The sequence below is a fragment of the Mucor mucedo genome (genome assembly GCF_025094135.1).
Source record: "Mucor mucedo strain NRRL 3635 chromosome Unknown EV154scaffold_15, whole genome shotgun sequence".
In the NCBI taxonomy this organism is placed as follows: Eukaryota; Fungi; Mucoromycota; class Mucoromycetes; order Mucorales; family Mucoraceae; genus Mucor; species Mucor mucedo.
The window spans coordinates 72,013-88,824 of record NW_026252299.1 but is presented as its reverse complement, the minus strand read 5'-3'; the positions used below and the strand labels follow the sequence as shown (position 1 = coordinate 88,824).

Below are 16,812 nucleotides of genomic sequence, written 5' to 3'. Positions count from 1 at the left end.
AGACGAATAACTATCAAAACGTATGCACTTTTTGAGTGTCTCTATAACAAAGTATTGACGGTTTTATTAGCCTATTTGTATTACAAATAAAATGTTTTCAGTACTAAATGTAATGGGGTTCATGTCCGGATTTTTGCCACTCAATAAACAGCCGCAACACTTTTTTTTTTTTAAATCACCCTCCTTCTTAGCATTTTTTTTTTCTAAATTTCCCCATTTTGTTTTATTTTGTAAAGAGAAAAGTTATGAAAAACAAAAGAATGGCCAAAGGGTTATTGAAAGTACCTATCAAACGCACTGCAAAGGCACTTTATGTTTGTATGTACCGTTCCTTTACGTAACATCAACCTGCACAGACCGACGCAAATCGCCGCAGATCTACACACACCTACACACACCTACACATATCGACACACACCTGCACTGACCTACACTGACCTACACTGACCTACACTGACCTACACTGACCTACACTGACCTACACTGACCTACACTGACCTACACTGACCTACACTGACCTACACTGACCTACACTGACCTACACTGACCTACACTGACCTACACTGACCTACACTGACCTACACTGACCTACACTGACCTACACTGACCTACACTGACCTACACTGACCTACACTGACCTACACTGACATACACTGACCTACACTGACATACACTGACCTACACTGACATACACTGACCTACACTGACATACACTAATCTACAATAACCTAAACTAATCTACAATAACCTAAACTAACCTACACAAATCAGTATACATCGACACAGAGCGACGCAGGCCTCCGTACATTTAGACACACCTACACAGGCTGAGTCCCGCATTTGTTCATTGTCGTACAAGATTTGTTTCCATTCACTCAAATATAACTGTCAAAAACATCAAAAGTAACAGCAAACGAAATAAAGTTCCACCGTCATAAATCTCATCCGAGCATCAATGACAAAGTGGTTTTGCCCACACTTCTTTATCCATTTGACTTTATCAATCTGAGTCATGGTAACACACAGTTTTGTACGACCACAAAGAGTGACTTTTGACTGTATGACAGGATGATTTGTATAATTTAGGCTCTTTGATATTCGTTTTTCTATTTATTTTCATTTTTATCTTCTTTCAAAACCATGACTAGTGTAAATCAGATAGAATACGTTGTCGGAATCGGTTAGTGGTGATATTTCAACTACCCGGACCAACCTTATAACATTTTATACAACAGATTTAGGAACAACTAATTCAGGGGTCTCGATAGCTCATGTAAATGACCCACTTAATATTATCACCGTTTTATCTTGGTACCTTACGTTTTAAAAGGAAATGAATATTAAGTTTTATGAAAGTTACTAAAAGCTTAAGACAGGGACGATTCGATGAAACCTCCTAAAATATTTTTTTCTTCAATTTTGTACTCGAAAGATGGGAACGACACCCCAAAATTTGGTATGCAACACGACGATGTCAATGATATAGGTGTTTACGTAGATAACATCAGTCAATATCTTCTTGACATAGATGCTTCAGATGAAAAGCTTGGCCGACTGATGGATGGTTTAACCGTCAGAAAAGTTATTACTGATTATTTGAAATATTTTGTTCAACTTGCTCTCAAAAGGTTACAGGTTCATAAAAACGTTGTCAAAAATGTGCACTTCCAAGAATTTGTTAACGAAGAGTTTATTGATGAAGATATTAAAACTATTGGTTATTGCCTCGTTTGTCCAACCGATCGACAAGAATTTATGAAAGACTGCTTTATTGAAGCAGGAATTATCGAGGAGTTTGAAGCTGAGCACCGACTTTTATTTGTCATCGAAGCTGTCGCTATAGCTCATTATCATCTTTCTCTTGACAGAAACGAGACCGGTATCCAAAGTAATCAGGATTACTTCGTTTTCGATGTAGGCGACATCTCTATTGGGATAGCAAAAGTTCATACAGCTTCCACTGAATCATTGAGTACTGTTACTGGAATTTCTGACGATATAGCACAAGGGTCAATAAATCTAGACATCAAGTTCAAAGATTATTTGATAGAAAATTTGACAGCGTTAAATTTAGATATTTCACACATTGATCAATTTGTTCAAACTTTTTCCAAAAAAATGAAGGTAAATATTATTATTTATATCTATTTTTCTTTATCTCAACTACTTTTTTCTTTTACAAGTATGAATTTAATATGTATGCCCCAACACAGACTGCCATATCACAAGATGATATTGATGGAAATCCCATTGGGTTTACGTATGAAGATTTAGACAGAATTGTCTTAAAACCATTTATCGAGAGCATAGCTAAATTTGTATCAATAGCTAATGAAACTCATGGTCACTGTAAGACTTTTTTCGCTAAAAGGCATGGTGTCAATGCATACTTTATTGAAAACCTTTTAGCCAGAGATAAGAGTAAGTTGAAGTATCATCGTTCTACTATTGAACATTCACTTGGAATGGTTTCCTCGGGCGCTGTCTCTTCAACATTAAATAGCTACAAATCTCAAACGCCCTTCTCTCTTTATAATGAACACCGATCCCCATTTTCTGATAGAAGACCGCCCTTACCAGAAATAGTGTCGGAGGAATCTACTGATGATAACGATGAAAATAATGCTTATGACTTAATTGTTGGAATTGGTTTGTAAACGCTGACAAAGATCCTGGACATTTAATTTAGTTTTTTAAATTGTTTCCTCATAATCATTAGATTTTGGTACCTGCTTTTCTGGATGCTCTTACGTCCAGCTTAAGGATAAGAATGGAAAACCTGTAGGTACAAAAAAAATCAAGACCATAAAAACGGGTTGGTAATTTCAAGTGCAAGAGTTTTTGAAACTTCAACAACACTCTAATTGATAACCGTAGGCCTGGAGGCCATCTAAATAATTTTGGAAAGACCCCAACCTTGTTAGTGTACGAAAAAAATATGAAGCCAAAATATTGGTCTGAAGAAGCAAAACTTGTAGCAAAGCGCCGTAAAAATAGCATTCTAGGAAATTTTAAATTGTTTTTGTGCTCCAAATATTTGGAAAACACTGATGATCTGGAAGAATTTGAAGAACGAGGAGGGGTTCCTGATGATGGATACCCAAAAAACGAAGTGGATGTGGTCAGAATTATAGCTGATTATCTCAAGTTTTTCAAAAATTATGTTGTTGAGTATATCGTATCTAAAGAAATGGATGAAAGTTTTACTTTCTATAACAGGTCAAAGCTTTTGAAAAAATACAAGATTAAATACGTGATGACTGTACCTGCTATGTGGAATTCAGTAGCCCGAAATTCCATGGTGCAAGCTGCAGTTGAAGCTACTCTAATTGAAAAAAATGAGGTCGACCAGCTTCTTATAATCAGTGAACCCGAGGCAGCAGCATTGTTCTGTATGAAGAGAAAAACCGAATATTTTGAAAAAGAGGATGAAAAATTGAATGATACGAACTTTATTGTATGTGATGCTGGTGGAGGAACTGTAGATCTGGTTACATTTAATTTACAGCTAAACAAAGAAGAATACGATACACCTACTACAAAACAAATGATTTTTCAAATCGGTGACGGTGTGGGTGATATCTGCGGTTCAACTTGTCTTGACGTGGGATTTCAAAATTATCTCCATGAATTTTATAAGAGCTTTGGAGTAGATATAGACAAAGAAAATGCCCTTCTTGATGATGTTATGAATGATTTTGTGAAAAACTATAAGGTAACAGATCTTTTATTATGTGGATATAGCTCTTCCTAACTAATTTTTATCAAATGTAGCTTGACTTTATGCCTAATTTGCAAGGCGACTCTTATTACGATATTAATTTGCCCGGGAACGGGATTAGAAATTTTACCAGCGATTCTACTTATAGCATGACTAATGCGAATAGAACGCTGAAAATGAAGAACCAAGTTATGAAAGAGCAAATATTCGACCCAGTAGTTGATCGTATTTTTTACCTTATCGATGATCAGTTAAACCAAGCAAAAAAAGTAGACAGACGAATTGACACAATTTTGATGGTTGGTGGCTTTTCCCAATCCAGATACCTGCAACAACGCATTAAAGACCGGTATAAGGGTGTGTGTCATGTTAGCTTTCCTACCGAAGGTGTTGAAGCTATTTCTTACGGTGCAGTATCTTACGCCTTAAATCCCCGTACGATATCAAGAACAACTGCCACACAATCCCTTGGATTAGAGGTACAGGCTCCATTTGAAAAAATCTTGCCGGATTCAAGTAAGAGGAGAGTGAAAGGTCCCAATGGTGATTGGAATTTTGAAAAAGACCGTATAGAGTATTTCGTAAAACAAGGTCAGATCTTAAAAAACGAGCTACAAACAGTATATCAAAAAGATGCATATGTTCTATATCCCAATGCTGCAGTAGTAGGTACTTATATTTATTGTAAGTAAACCCTCACAACTGGCTAATTTTTATGCAAGCAATCTTCTCTTGCGACTCTAAAGAAAATGCTAACAATAGGTACCTTACCAAGAGTCATGCAAAAATAGCGGAAGTCAAAATTATTATGCCGTACATAGTTGGAATAGATGGGAGATTGATTCACTTCACGATCAGTCTTCAAATGACGCGTATTGGAGTCACTATTAGTATTGAATGTAAAGATCAACTAATTAATGCAGAAGTCCGAAAAATCACCAAAAACCAAAGGTCCTCTCTTGAAATTAACCACAAATGTAGCACAAATGTGGCACGCTTAAAACGGCCGTTGGTCTCATATTCTTTAAAAAAAACTGGCTATATGTTTAACATTAGAGAGGCCTTACAAAAGCAATAAAAGTAAAGTGAGTTACACTAGTTTGACCTTATTAACATCTGAAGAAAAATTTATTATATAGGAGCAAGACGTTTTTAATAATATAGTGCCAAAATTATATAAAACATAATGCATCTCTTTATAAAATGGTACATGCGACATACATCGGCCAAACATTTACCTGAAGTGGTAAAATCTAAGAAGATAGCTTTATTTTGTGTTAAATAGTTATTGAAAGTGATATACAAGTGCTTCTCTTAGATGTCAGCTAAAAAATAGCTGGCTCGAAGGTGGAAGCATGTCCTGACCCAAAAATAAAGGTCAATCTTCAAGTGATAAGAGAACCTAAATTCAATCAACCCCCATACTGCCTGCCCACAATACACAATATGAGAATCACCAAGATCAATGCCCCTTACACCATGTTGCGGATGATACTTTTTACCTTAGTATCTCATTCGGTGCAGTTGCACCTGTACAGACATTGGCTTTAAGGTGAATATTCTGTATAGATGAAGCAAGTAAATAGGAAGGTGACAGTCTTTGGCTGCTTATACAAATTCCAATATATCTAGTATAGACATAAACAAACCAAGGCAAAGCATTTACAAGATACATTTGGGTAGTTAACTTCTTACATAGCATTAGCATCATAGACGGAACTATATTCTAACCAACCAAGACTAAATACTAAGAGCGTGTGGAAGGCTTCAAACAGATACGGCCATATGCCGTCTTCTTACTAGCTCCTGAATCCACCCTACCGGACGAACGGATGTGGTACTAGTTTTGTGAGAAGTCCTTAGAACCATGAACTACTAACCTAAGTTAGACTGTACTCAAATACAAATGAAGCGACACAAGAAAAAAGCAAAGACCCCATTTGGCTGCGCATAGATTTTTTATTGCCGAACGACTTTGACGACCAACAGACTCCTCTAATATAAAGCGATTAAAGAGTACTACAGCCTTTGGAACACTGCTCGATTTAAATAGTATTAAAAATTTACAGGAACGTGTGACCTGAAGACCAAAGAAGAGCAAAAATGTTTTTTCTCTACTCTTTATACATGTCGATGTCAATTGCTACTGCTTCCAAATTCGTTTAGAACACAAACAAATTTTGAGTGATGCAAAAAAACGAATTTTAGTCGGAGACCAAAGTTACTTTTTGAGGGGAGATGTGCCACTGCATTTATTCTTTTGAAAATGGTAAGGTTTGAGGTAATATTACATTAATGCTGGGTCATCTGCTTTAATGAGGTCGTCTATATACAATTTTTCTAAAAAAAAAAAGAGGGAGGCATGCGCGACCGGATCTCTCTTTTTTTTTAAAAGAGCTTTGCCGAGAGAGTACCAAAAAATTTAGTGTTGCAGCAATTGTTACAATTTTTTAATGCGAAAATGCTACCGTATGCATGTATTACACGAACATTGTAAATTTAAGACTCCAATAAGAACACTGTAACTCATACGAATTGGGATGGGGGGTGGTAATGACAAGATTAATTTATTTTGAGATATTAAAAGGAATAATTGGTATGTGGACACACTCAAAAAGAAAAACCGGTTTTCTTTTAGTGCGATTTTTAAGAGGAGACTTGGGCATATTTCTTGTACAGATCACGAGACTTGTCGTTACTAACAATGTTTGTAATGGCCTGACCAACACCAGCACCATCAAAATGATCGACACCGTAAAGATGGGTAGCATTGTACTCAAGTTTGAATTCAACGGGGCCACCGTTATTGGCATCGTCCAGATCAATATAATATTGTTCCCAGTTACGGATGGTACCATAAGGGTAATCTTTGCCTTCAATATCATAGGTGTAGACACGAAGAGCGGGGTTATGGACAGGAATAATAGAGGGAGCGTTGAAGAGAGCAACAGCGGATTTAGCTAAAGTAGACTTAAGATCACGTGCATCCTTGTCATCAGCAGCAATATAGGTAAAGTCCTTCTTTCCGTCAGGAATCACAGCATTTAAATTGTCGTCTTTACGTAGAATTAAAGGTTAGTGCTCAGTAAAATGCTTTGAAAAAGAAGTAACACTTACTGTTGGTATGACCATTGAAATGACCGGCAATAATGGAACCATAATTACCGAGCAAATTCAAGTATTGGGAATAGCAAGAATCCTTGTAGAGCTTGGAGCCATCATCATCGATGGGTGGAACGTGACTCATCATATAGACTTGGTGACCATTGCCCTTGGACTTGAATTCCTTGAGAGTTGATTCGAGCCATTTCATTTGAACGGTAGCAGGGCTTGTGGAACTGCTACAATCAGCAACGTCGGAATTCTTTTCGAAAAAGTACATGGAGTTTAAATTGATGACACTTAATTTGTCTGGCACAATGTCTTGCACAAAGTAACCGCCCGAACTAAAGGCCTGGGTCAAATTGAGACTTAAGGGGGACCAGATGGTTTTCAGGCTGGTAAAGATCTTATCGTTCTTTACCACGTCGTTGTGACCAAATGCATCATTGTTACCAATGGTGGGTATCTATATAAATAGAAGAATGCAAAAATAATGTGAGTTTCACTTGTTCCAGAAAAATGATAGGAAATAGGCATCTAATATAATTACATAGGGAGTGTGCTTGAGATCATAAGCAGATTGAAAGTACTTCATGACTGAAGTATGTCCATCAATGACATCCTTTTTTGTTCTAGGTAAATCATCATCGCGGTCCTATAATTAATAGAGGTTGAGAATTCTGCAGAATTAAAGGGGAACACAAACTAAATTGTTTGGTAGAACTTTAGGGCTACTCACATGTCTGACGGTGTCACCAGTATAAATAATGAAATCAATGTCTCTGATTTCTTTCTTGAGAAAGTCAAATGCGGTCTTGACAAGAGCCACAGGGGAATCACATCTGGTACCCAAGGCTCCGTATTTACCACTTTCGCTGGATCGCTTCTTGCCATGACGATGACAGTAATTGTCTGGGTCAGCGCCTTCTAAATATTTTGGGTCTATATGGATATCTTTTTTTTTTTACATGTGTTTAGTTTATTATGTATGAAAATTATTTTTAATTAGAGATGCTTACCGGTGATGTGAAGAAATTTACCGGTCAAGGTGGCACCTCGCTTAATGAGAGCTCTAGGTTCATTCATGGGCATGGCGCTCACAGTTGATTGTTGTAATAACAAGACGCAAGCAGTAATGCATGTAAATGATTGAATCCACCCCATTGGAATTGTATAAAAAATAAAAAATGTCGACAAAAAAAAAAAAAAAGAAAAATCATTGAAACCTTTTGTTATATACTTTTTTTTTTTTTTTTCATTCTCCACTTTTTGTTTAACAATGAATTGTCTTTCTTGTGCAATCTAATCATTCATGGTGCCCCTTTTCTCTCGCTTAATATTAGCGCTGACATTGAATTACTTAACGTCAAGAGGCCCTTTCCCCCAATTTCATTTCCGTAATAATAAGGCAAGAGCTTTATGATTTAGTGTAACGATATAATAAAGCCATTAATTAATGCAATACCTGTTCCGGTACTCTTCCCCTTGAAAGAGTAATTAATTACACAATGAAAAAAATAAAACGGTCATGCCTATTCATAGATTTATTTAATATAAATTAAGATGATTGTCAATGTTTTGATTATGTAAAAAAAAAAAACGCTATTGTTTATCTTGACAACGATCATGTCAAGTGACTATGTTTACAACAGAAAGAAAGAAAGAAAAAAAAATGTGTTTATTTTTTTGCCTGCCTAAACCCCAAATCCAGTTTGGGTTTGGAAACTACACAAAAAAATCATATATAAAACGTATAGCAAGGGTGGTATTACAGAAAGAAGTTATTAAGAAAGGGGGAGGAGATTGTGTGAGAGAGGAAAATAATATTACAAGAGGTGCGGGTGGTGGTAGTGGGGGTCATAAGAAGAGTTTTTTTTTTTTGTGTAAAAAAAAAGATATAAGAAGGTTCATATAGTACATAAATAAAAAAGTGTGTGTTCTGGACATTGTTTAAACATCCACAATTCTTTGGACCTTGTTACAATCCATTAAATGCTCTCCACGATACTTGATGAGATATTCACCTTGATCTTTCCAAGTGACGGTTTTATTCACTGGACAACCCTATACAAAAAGTAGTGTGAGTATATGATGCTTTGTTTCCCCTTGCAACTGTGGTATATACCTTATTACTGTTGGAGCATTTGTAATACACGCTCTTGTTACCAGTCTTTTTTTGAACGGTGTTACCATTGTTTTTCCAAAAGTAGCCGTCGACATAGGGATATTCTCTAGTCTCTACAATTTTCGTAATGGCCTGCATTTCTCTTCTACGACGGGGTCTTGGTGGGAAATCGTAGCGAGCATTCGTTGTGATATTAGTAGCGGATGATGAGGAAGGTGAAGACGAAACCATTCTGCTGTCCAATTGATGATGTAATGAGTTGGTATACGAGTCTTCTTCCATTTGATAATCACTTGGTGATAGTGGGTGTTGCTTATTTTGGAGTGACGACATCACTGCAGCAGCGGCAGCAGAACCATAACTGAAGTTTAAAAAAAAATTATTATTAGTAATTTAGATTATAACCCAGGCGGGGGGAGAAAGAAAAAAAATTTACCTTTCCATTTGGAGCAGAGAGGAAGCGGAGACCGGGGTAGTTGTGGATGTGGGGATGGGAGAAAATGTGCGGTCATCAAATTCTTCAGAATCAGCACTGCCTGTGAAGGATGAACCTAGTGTTGAATCCCGTCGATGGTTGTGTTGTTGTAATAGAGGGTTGGGAGCACAATGTGTGGGAGAAGCCAAGATGGCATCAAGGCTCGTGCGTCGCATGTGAGAGAAATTATTAGGTCGACCACCGTCCGTAGAAGAATTACTACTGATGGGTGGTGTAGGATTCATATTAAAGTTGGACGTACTGAAAGATGGTTGCTGTTGTTGTTGCTGTTGTTGTTGCTGCTGTTGTTGCTGCTGCTGTTGTTGTTGTTGTTGTTGTTGTTGTTGCTGTTGCTGTTGTTGAAATGTGGAGGGTGAATTCGTGGGGTAAGCTGACATAGTATCGCTATTGTTCGAAGTAAGCATTTGCTGTTGTTGTTGCTGTTGAATTAATAACAGATCCAATTCTTTGGCTCTTAATTTTGCCTCTTCTGCTCTTCTCTTATCCTCTTCCAGTTTACTTAATAATATTAACCTTAATAATTCAGGCTGTGATTGATAACTGTAAATGATATCTTGGAGGTCTCCCGAAACCATGTTTGGTTCCCCTCCTTTCAGGTTGTTATTGTTCATGACTGGTGAAACTAAATTATTGTAATTAGTATTGCTATTGCTGGAAATCGATTGACGTGAGAATGAATGAAAGGGTACTTGTTCATGATGATAGAGAGGTACTGCTTTTGAGGTATCTTTTAGTAAACTATAGTTATTATAATCAGACATCTTTTATGTTTTTTTTGTTAAAAATAATAAAGGAAAAAAGAAAAAAGAAAAAAAAAAATTATTTCAAACAGGGTTTTCTTTAAATTTTTTTTTTTTTTTTTTTTTTTTTTTTTCCATAAACTTCCCGTCCATGTATTCATTCGATTTTCTCAGGGTCACTAAACCCCTTTTTCTCTCCGCTTATTCGTTCCTTCGTTAGATTAGTAAATGTGGAGTCATGAGTGTGGGAGCCTGCGGTAAATTGTTTCAATTCGTCCAATAAATTGATCCTTGTCGTTTGAATGCTGCAAAATACCAGCAACAGTGCGCTACTAGACGTAATTTTAAACAATAACATTTGTCATATGAAATAATAATCACCAATTTAACACTTTTCATGTGTAAATCATGAATAGTAAACATATCCCATTTTCCTTTTATTCCATTTTTTACAAGCTTATGAAATACAAACAGGGTCATTTCTTCCTTTTTATTAGGATGTGAAGAAATAAAAAAACAGGTGAGTTTAATAAAATGAGCGGAATAATAAAAAAAATTGAAGTAATGTGGGGAAGTTGTTAACGTTTTACAAAAATGACCTAGTAGTAAAAATTTATGATTTATTCACATCCCCTCAAATACCGATATATCCTGATGAAAGCCTCTCTTTTCTCTCTTTCCTTACTGGCTCCAGATAAGAGAAAGGGAAACCCCACTTTGCTTTTTTGACACCCACACTCACGGTAAAGGTAAGGAGATCAAATGGTTAGAATAAAAAATAACGTGGTGTGGTGTAACATGGATCTAAATACAGTAATTTGGAAAAACGCTGGAAAATGACTGGTTTCAGTTAAAAAAAGTCCCCCACACTTATTTATGGTTAAAAATGAGTTTAAACCCTAAACAGATTTTTATTTATTTATTTTTTGAAACTGTTGTTATTTGAAATCTTCTTATTTTGACAAATTACTTTCATCATATGCACTTCGGTCCTATCGCGCGTGCGCATGTGCGTATATACTCGCGCGCCAATTTCTAAACAAAACAATAAAAAAAAAAAAGCATGTACCACTTTTTTTAACTTGTAAGCTGATCTTTTTGTAATACACCGACCTGTACACTTTTTTTCATTGTTACAATTACATCATTGGCTGCTCATGTATAATTACTTTTTAATCTCGCCCTTTTTTTTTTTTTTTTTTACCATTGAAATTTTATAAAAACCATGAAAAACGTGGCATACAAACAGGGTTAATCCGGGAAGGAAAAATATAAGAGGCATCGACAAACAAAAGGGCAAAAGTTGGTCATGCCTTCTTACTTTTTTTTTTTTTTTTTCACTTGCACATAACTGGGAAGATAAGGGTGGAGGCTTTTTTTAGTGGTACGATGTTTATTCCCTGTGATGGTGTTACTAAGAATTATCTAATAAAATTCCCCAGAAAAAAAAAAAAGAAATCTACATTTTACTAAAAATAGCATATCTTTACAACATCTGATACTCCAAGCGGATCACTTAACATTGGGCATCCTTGGGTTTAAAACAACACGTTTTTTCTTTCTTCGTGTGCATTTGACAGACTCATCTCCCACTCGCGCCAATGACAAAAAATAAATTGCAATTCCATATCATGACTTATAAAACCATGTCATTCCACTTTTTTTTTATTGTTGTTCATGCATCGTATTACAATGGCTTGGGAAAAAGGAGGTAAAAACTAGGTCCCAGTTTACCCTTTTTCCTTAGGTAAGTTTTTTTTCACCCTTCTTCAGTGGCAAATAGAGATCTTCTGAGATCATACGCCCCTCCTCCCTTTTTTTTTTTTAATTTTAAAAATAAGCCGGTGATCTTATTTTAATTTAGAACAATAAGAAAAACTCAGTAAAAGCTGGGGCAAAAAATAAAAAATATTTTTTTTTACCATTGCGTATATCCCAATGGTTTCCATGGAGTTAAACACCCCATAAAAGGAATAACACATATTATCTAAACAATTGAAAGGGAGGGGTGTAAATGACAGTAGGTTAACTTTAAATTATCTTCAATTACCAAACCCACTTGGCAATATCGAGTGAGTGAAACCCCATTATTCATTATTAACAAGCTTTCCCCCCATCGCCTTTGTTTGTCAATTAATAATTATATCTGCAAGAGTAATAATCATATGATCAAGACGCTTTTTGTGTATGTGTTATACTATGAATTAAGAATTCTCATTTTCAGAGAAAAATATTATTCTGTAAAATTAGTGATTTATCTACTCAGTTCATATATATTTAAACAAAAAACGTGTGATGTAACTGTCTAATAACCATAAGTGATTGTAAGACTGGTATTGAAAAAACCAGCATGGAAAGGGCCCCCAGCTGTAAAAGTTGGGAAATTGGAGTAAGTAACCTTATGTCACGGAGTCTCTCTTACCCATATTGTTTCTCATGCTTACAGGCAATTTATAGGAAAGCTCCACCCTTAACCCATCACACGTACAATATTTCCTGTCTTGTCCCGAGTTTTACTTTGACAATTTTTTATCTTGATCACTTTTGATAGCAATTATCAGTTGTACAAGAAGAGTTTGCCCCAGGAAAGTTTATAAGTCCTCAACTGAAGGAACAATGTCTAGTTTTATTCAAAAAAAAATTTTAAAATCAATCTCAAATTTTATACTTGGTGGACATAAATCACTTTTTTTTATCAGCCATTGTATATTCATGTTTCATCAATGGTAGGCTATATCTACCCGTTTTGAAAATTCTAGTAATTGGTCATGAGTTACTTTTATATAAAACTACTACTGTTTGGTATTAATTAGCTTTATTATTTAGTAAATGTCGCACCATGCTTAATGAAAAAAAAAAAAAAAAAAAAAAAACCCCCCAATTTTTGCTAAGGAAATAAAAAGCTAATTGTGTGCTTTGAACTGTTGCTCCATATAAATATAAACTTACTTTGAAAGGTATTACTGCTATTGAGACTACGGGGTAACTACAAGGTTAGGCGTTTTCAACCCGAGAATAAGCTATATAACTATGTATAGACGCAATCATAAGTACCGAGGGACATGACTAATTGCAGCAAATAAATACCCATTGATTGATTTGATCTTGGTACCACTATTTTTCCTTTGTACAGTACTCGTAAAGGGTGCGCTAATTTTTTTTTTTTTGAAGCAGAACATACTCATGTTTGTAACATATTGTGCTCACTGTCGCAATACAAACACCAACACGATTTAGCTATTATGTTTTTGGTTTTTTCCCAGTGACTATCCTAATAAAGATAACATCATAGATCGCTTCACTAATGTCACTAACTCCTTGATGATTTCGCTATTATCCGGTATATTCATATATGCCATTATACAGTAACATTTAAAGGGAAAACTGTAAACGAAGCTGAACGTATCATATTTATCATGGATGATGGCAGGGCTAAAAAAGTGAACTATTTTTAAACAAACCCCAAAAGTCTAATTGACCTTATATCTGTTATATTGGGTGTCCACAGATAGTATCCAACCCGGAAATTTGTATAACAAAGCATTCAATTTATCCCTTTAACCGATTTAACCGATTTAACCGATAATTTGAGATTGTTTTTTTCTGTCAGTATCAGTATCAGTCTCCCGAACTTAAATCTCTGCCGTAGCAGAATAAATTTCGACTGAAATTTTAAGATTCCAAAGACGAAAAACGTACAGCTTTTGGTACCGATAATATGACAATAACATCATACTGTTGCCAAATATCATGAATCATTTCATCCCAACCAATTTAAGCTCGGAAATTTTATATTCAATAATTAAAACAAAGTTGGGTAAGTGAGACAGGACAAGGTATTATGTAACTTTGCTTATCCTAGTAGTCTCACATTTTCACTCACTTGGACACAAACGCATTTGAATAAGGCTTAAACTATCTCTGTAAAGATGCATAAAAAAGTTCAAAGCCAATGTTTAATACTCTGATGAATGGCGACAGACCTCCTCCGACAAAAAAAAGGGGGGGGGGGAGGGGTGGTGGAAGGAGAGAAGTTGAGGATGCATTACTTGCTGTAACTATTGTCGGATACCTCACGTCATAGATAAATGCAGATATTGCAGTTAAAAAAAGCTATTAACTGTCAGATAAAAAAGCTTTTTGCACAGTGTAAACACAAAATCCAGCTTAAGCAATGTAGCATAAGGTACAACATTTGTTTCGATAAAGCCATTTGCCGCAACTAATTTGTATGACAGAGTACATAGAGAAACCCCCTCTTGTAACTGTATACCTATAATGTTCTTTTTAATGCTTGTTAGACGGCTTTCAAGCATAGGTCAAGGTATATATAACACTGTTGTGGGGTAGAATGAAGGTCTTAAATGTTCGGGTGAGAGGGGCGGAACTTGTATTGCGAAAAAACAAATTTTTTTAGGTGTCCGCCGGACTTTTTTTTTGTCTACTTGTGTAGACATTTTGCTGTATCGTTAAGCCGTTCTCTTTTCCCTTACTGGTCATTTGTACGTATAAAGTTCAATCATCCATCCATCAAATACATCAAATGGAATCCATCCATAAGACGATTGATGATGCGTGGATAGGATTCGAAAACGACATCGAATTGAATTTTTTTTTGAATATATGCAGAGAACTAACTTAGAACTTTTAATTTTTTTTTTTGTATAAATCCATTCCTCCCCTTCATTTTCAACTTTCTCTCTCTATTCAACCTCCTATAAATATCAACAGATCATGGTTTTAAAGCACAACAATCAGTTGCCTAACCAGCATTTCCGCAAGCAATGGGACCGTCGCGTTAAGACTTGGTTCGATCAAGCCGGTCGCAAGAAGTCCAGAAGAATCGCACGTGTTCAAAAGGCTGGCCGTATTGCCCCCAGACCTATTGATGGTCTTCTCCGTCCTGCTGTCCGTTGTCCTACTGTTCGTTACAACATGAAGTTGAGATCCGGTCGTGGTTTCACTCTTGAAGAACTCAAGGTAAAAAAAAAAAAAAGAAACATTCTCTTTATTTAGGAATCACATTCTAATCTATATTTTTTTTTTCGATTGTATAGGAAGCCGGTGTCCGTCGCAAGGAAGCCCGTTCCATCGGTATTGCTGTTGACCACCGTCGTCGTAACAAGTCCAACGAGTCTCTTGAACTTAACGTTCAACGCTTGAAGGCTTACAAGGCTAAGCTTATTGTCTTCCCCCGTAAGGCCGGTAAGGCCAAGAAGGGAGATTCTGAGGTAAATAATCAATTTTTTTTCTGTGTTGTGTTTATATTATATTTGTGTGATTTGTGTATGCAAAAAAACAAAAAACATCAAGGTGAAGAATGCAATCATGTCGAGAAAATTAGAGTTTATACATTGGGAGGTTTTAGAAAAAGTGTAACCTGGTTTGACAGCATTCATTTTCTCGAGGGTGGACGGACTAAAAGAAAATTGCATAACACACAAATTGCACAAATGGAGATTTATGATGGAGGAAATTTTCGAGTTTTTAACATTTTTTCTTGTTTTCTTTAAAAAAAGGCTGCTGAGGTCGCTTCTGCTGTCCAATTCCGTGGTGCTCTCTTCCCTGTTGAGCAAGCCGCTGCTGGTCCTGAAGCTCGTGCTATCACCGCTGAAGAGAAGGCTACTAGCTCTTACATGAAGCTCCGTTATGCTCGCTCCGCTGCCCGTACCCTCGGTGCTCGTGAGAAGCGTATTCGTGATAAGGCTGAGGAGGAGGCCAACAAGAAGAAGTAAATTTCTTCTTAACCTCACCTTTAATTCTCTTTTTTTGATTATTGTTGCATCAGTAATGATTTTAAAATAAAACTTTTTATTACCTAAAAAAAAACTATAAAATCAAAATTTGCATTTGCATTGTTGTTTTCTTTATTGTGTGTTTTGTGTGTACCCCTATTGAATTGTCAATTTCATAAAAAAAATTTAGGTAATTTGGGGTGGCTTATTTTTGGTGGTGGCATTAGAAAGTTTATTCATTTTTTTTTGGGAGGGGGGGGGATCAATTGCCTTGGGAGCGGTGGGTTGACTGGATTACAGATCAGAAATACCTCTAACCGCCCATACTATCTTTAAAGGTTATCGAAATGTGATAACTGCAACAGAAGGTGGTAAAACCCCGTTTTCGCGAATGTCAAAGTTTTATCATTAACAAACTTAAAAGATAAATGATTGATAACTATAAAGTAGTCCACAATCATTTTACGCTAAGTCAATAATATGAAATGATTATACCTTGTGACATATAAATGTGAGTAGACGGTAGTCGCTTTCGAACAACATGAATAATGTGCACATACGGCTGTTAGCCATCGGAAGATGTTGTATATTTTATGATAATGCATCTGCTATGTCAACAATCCATGCCATAACATAGAGTAAACCTTCTTGATTTAAATATGCATTCCATTTTTAGCATTTAGTCATATTGCTGCATTCAACAAAATAACCTTAAAGTATAATACGATAAGAAAATTATGCAATTAGCTGTTTTATCTAGCATGACTGAATATTTATCAAGATTAAGTACTGTGAAATAATAATGATAATATATATAAAAAAAAACCAGGTATTTCTATTAAAAGGAATTTATTTTGACAAGTTTTAAAGTGCAATAAGAGAAAAAAAAGCTG

General features: G+C 35.8%; 4 protein-coding genes across 4 annotated transcripts; 2 read left to right on the top strand and 2 right to left on the bottom strand.

Moving 5' to 3' along the window:
• Nucleotides 1-1,458: 1,458 nt before the first annotated feature.
• EV154DRAFT_560047 (uncharacterized protein) lies at nt 1,459-4,413 on the top strand (the record flags this gene model as incomplete). The annotated part of the gene is made up of 6 exons (XM_051605587.1): nt 1,459-2,124; nt 2,184-2,349; nt 2,410-2,649; nt 2,720-2,819; nt 2,878-3,715; nt 3,775-4,413. 6 exons carry the CDS (start codon nt 1,459-1,461, stop codon nt 4,411-4,413), a joined length of 2,649 nt encoding a protein of 882 aa, XP_051461095.1.
• Nucleotides 4,414-6,256: 1,843 nt separating this feature from the next.
• EV154DRAFT_497520 (Metallo-dependent phosphatase-like protein) lies at nt 6,257-8,011 on the bottom strand. The gene is made up of 5 exons (XM_051600278.1): nt 7,843-8,011; nt 7,563-7,777; nt 7,374-7,478; nt 6,839-7,289; nt 6,257-6,777 (listed from the first exon to the last, which is right to left on the bottom strand). The coding sequence occupies exons 1-5, from the start codon at nt 7,985-7,987 to the stop codon at nt 6,368-6,370; spliced, it is 1,326 nt and encodes a 441-aa protein (XP_051461094.1). The 5' UTR covers nt 7,988-8,011; the 3' UTR covers nt 6,257-6,367.
• Nucleotides 8,012-8,481: 470 nt separating this feature from the next.
• Nucleotides 8,482-10,221, bottom strand: EV154DRAFT_599776 (uncharacterized protein). The gene is made up of 3 exons (XM_051607132.1): nt 9,385-10,221; nt 8,949-9,309; nt 8,482-8,887 (listed from the first exon to the last, which is right to left on the bottom strand). Exons 1-3 carry the CDS (start codon nt 10,203-10,205, stop codon nt 8,774-8,776), a joined length of 1,296 nt encoding a protein of 431 aa, XP_051461093.1. The 5' UTR covers nt 10,206-10,221; the 3' UTR covers nt 8,482-8,773.
• A 4,430-nt stretch (nt 10,222-14,651) lies between these two features.
• Nucleotides 14,652-16,013, top strand: EV154DRAFT_497516 (ribosomal protein L13e). The gene is made up of 4 exons (XM_051600277.1): nt 14,652-14,686; nt 14,916-15,164; nt 15,242-15,415; nt 15,704-16,013. The coding sequence occupies exons 2-4, from the start codon at nt 14,919-14,921 to the stop codon at nt 15,917-15,919; spliced, it is 636 nt and encodes a 211-aa protein (XP_051461092.1). The 5' UTR covers nt 14,652-14,686; nt 14,916-14,918; the 3' UTR covers nt 15,920-16,013.
• The last annotated feature ends 799 nt before the right edge of the window (nt 16,014-16,812 follow it).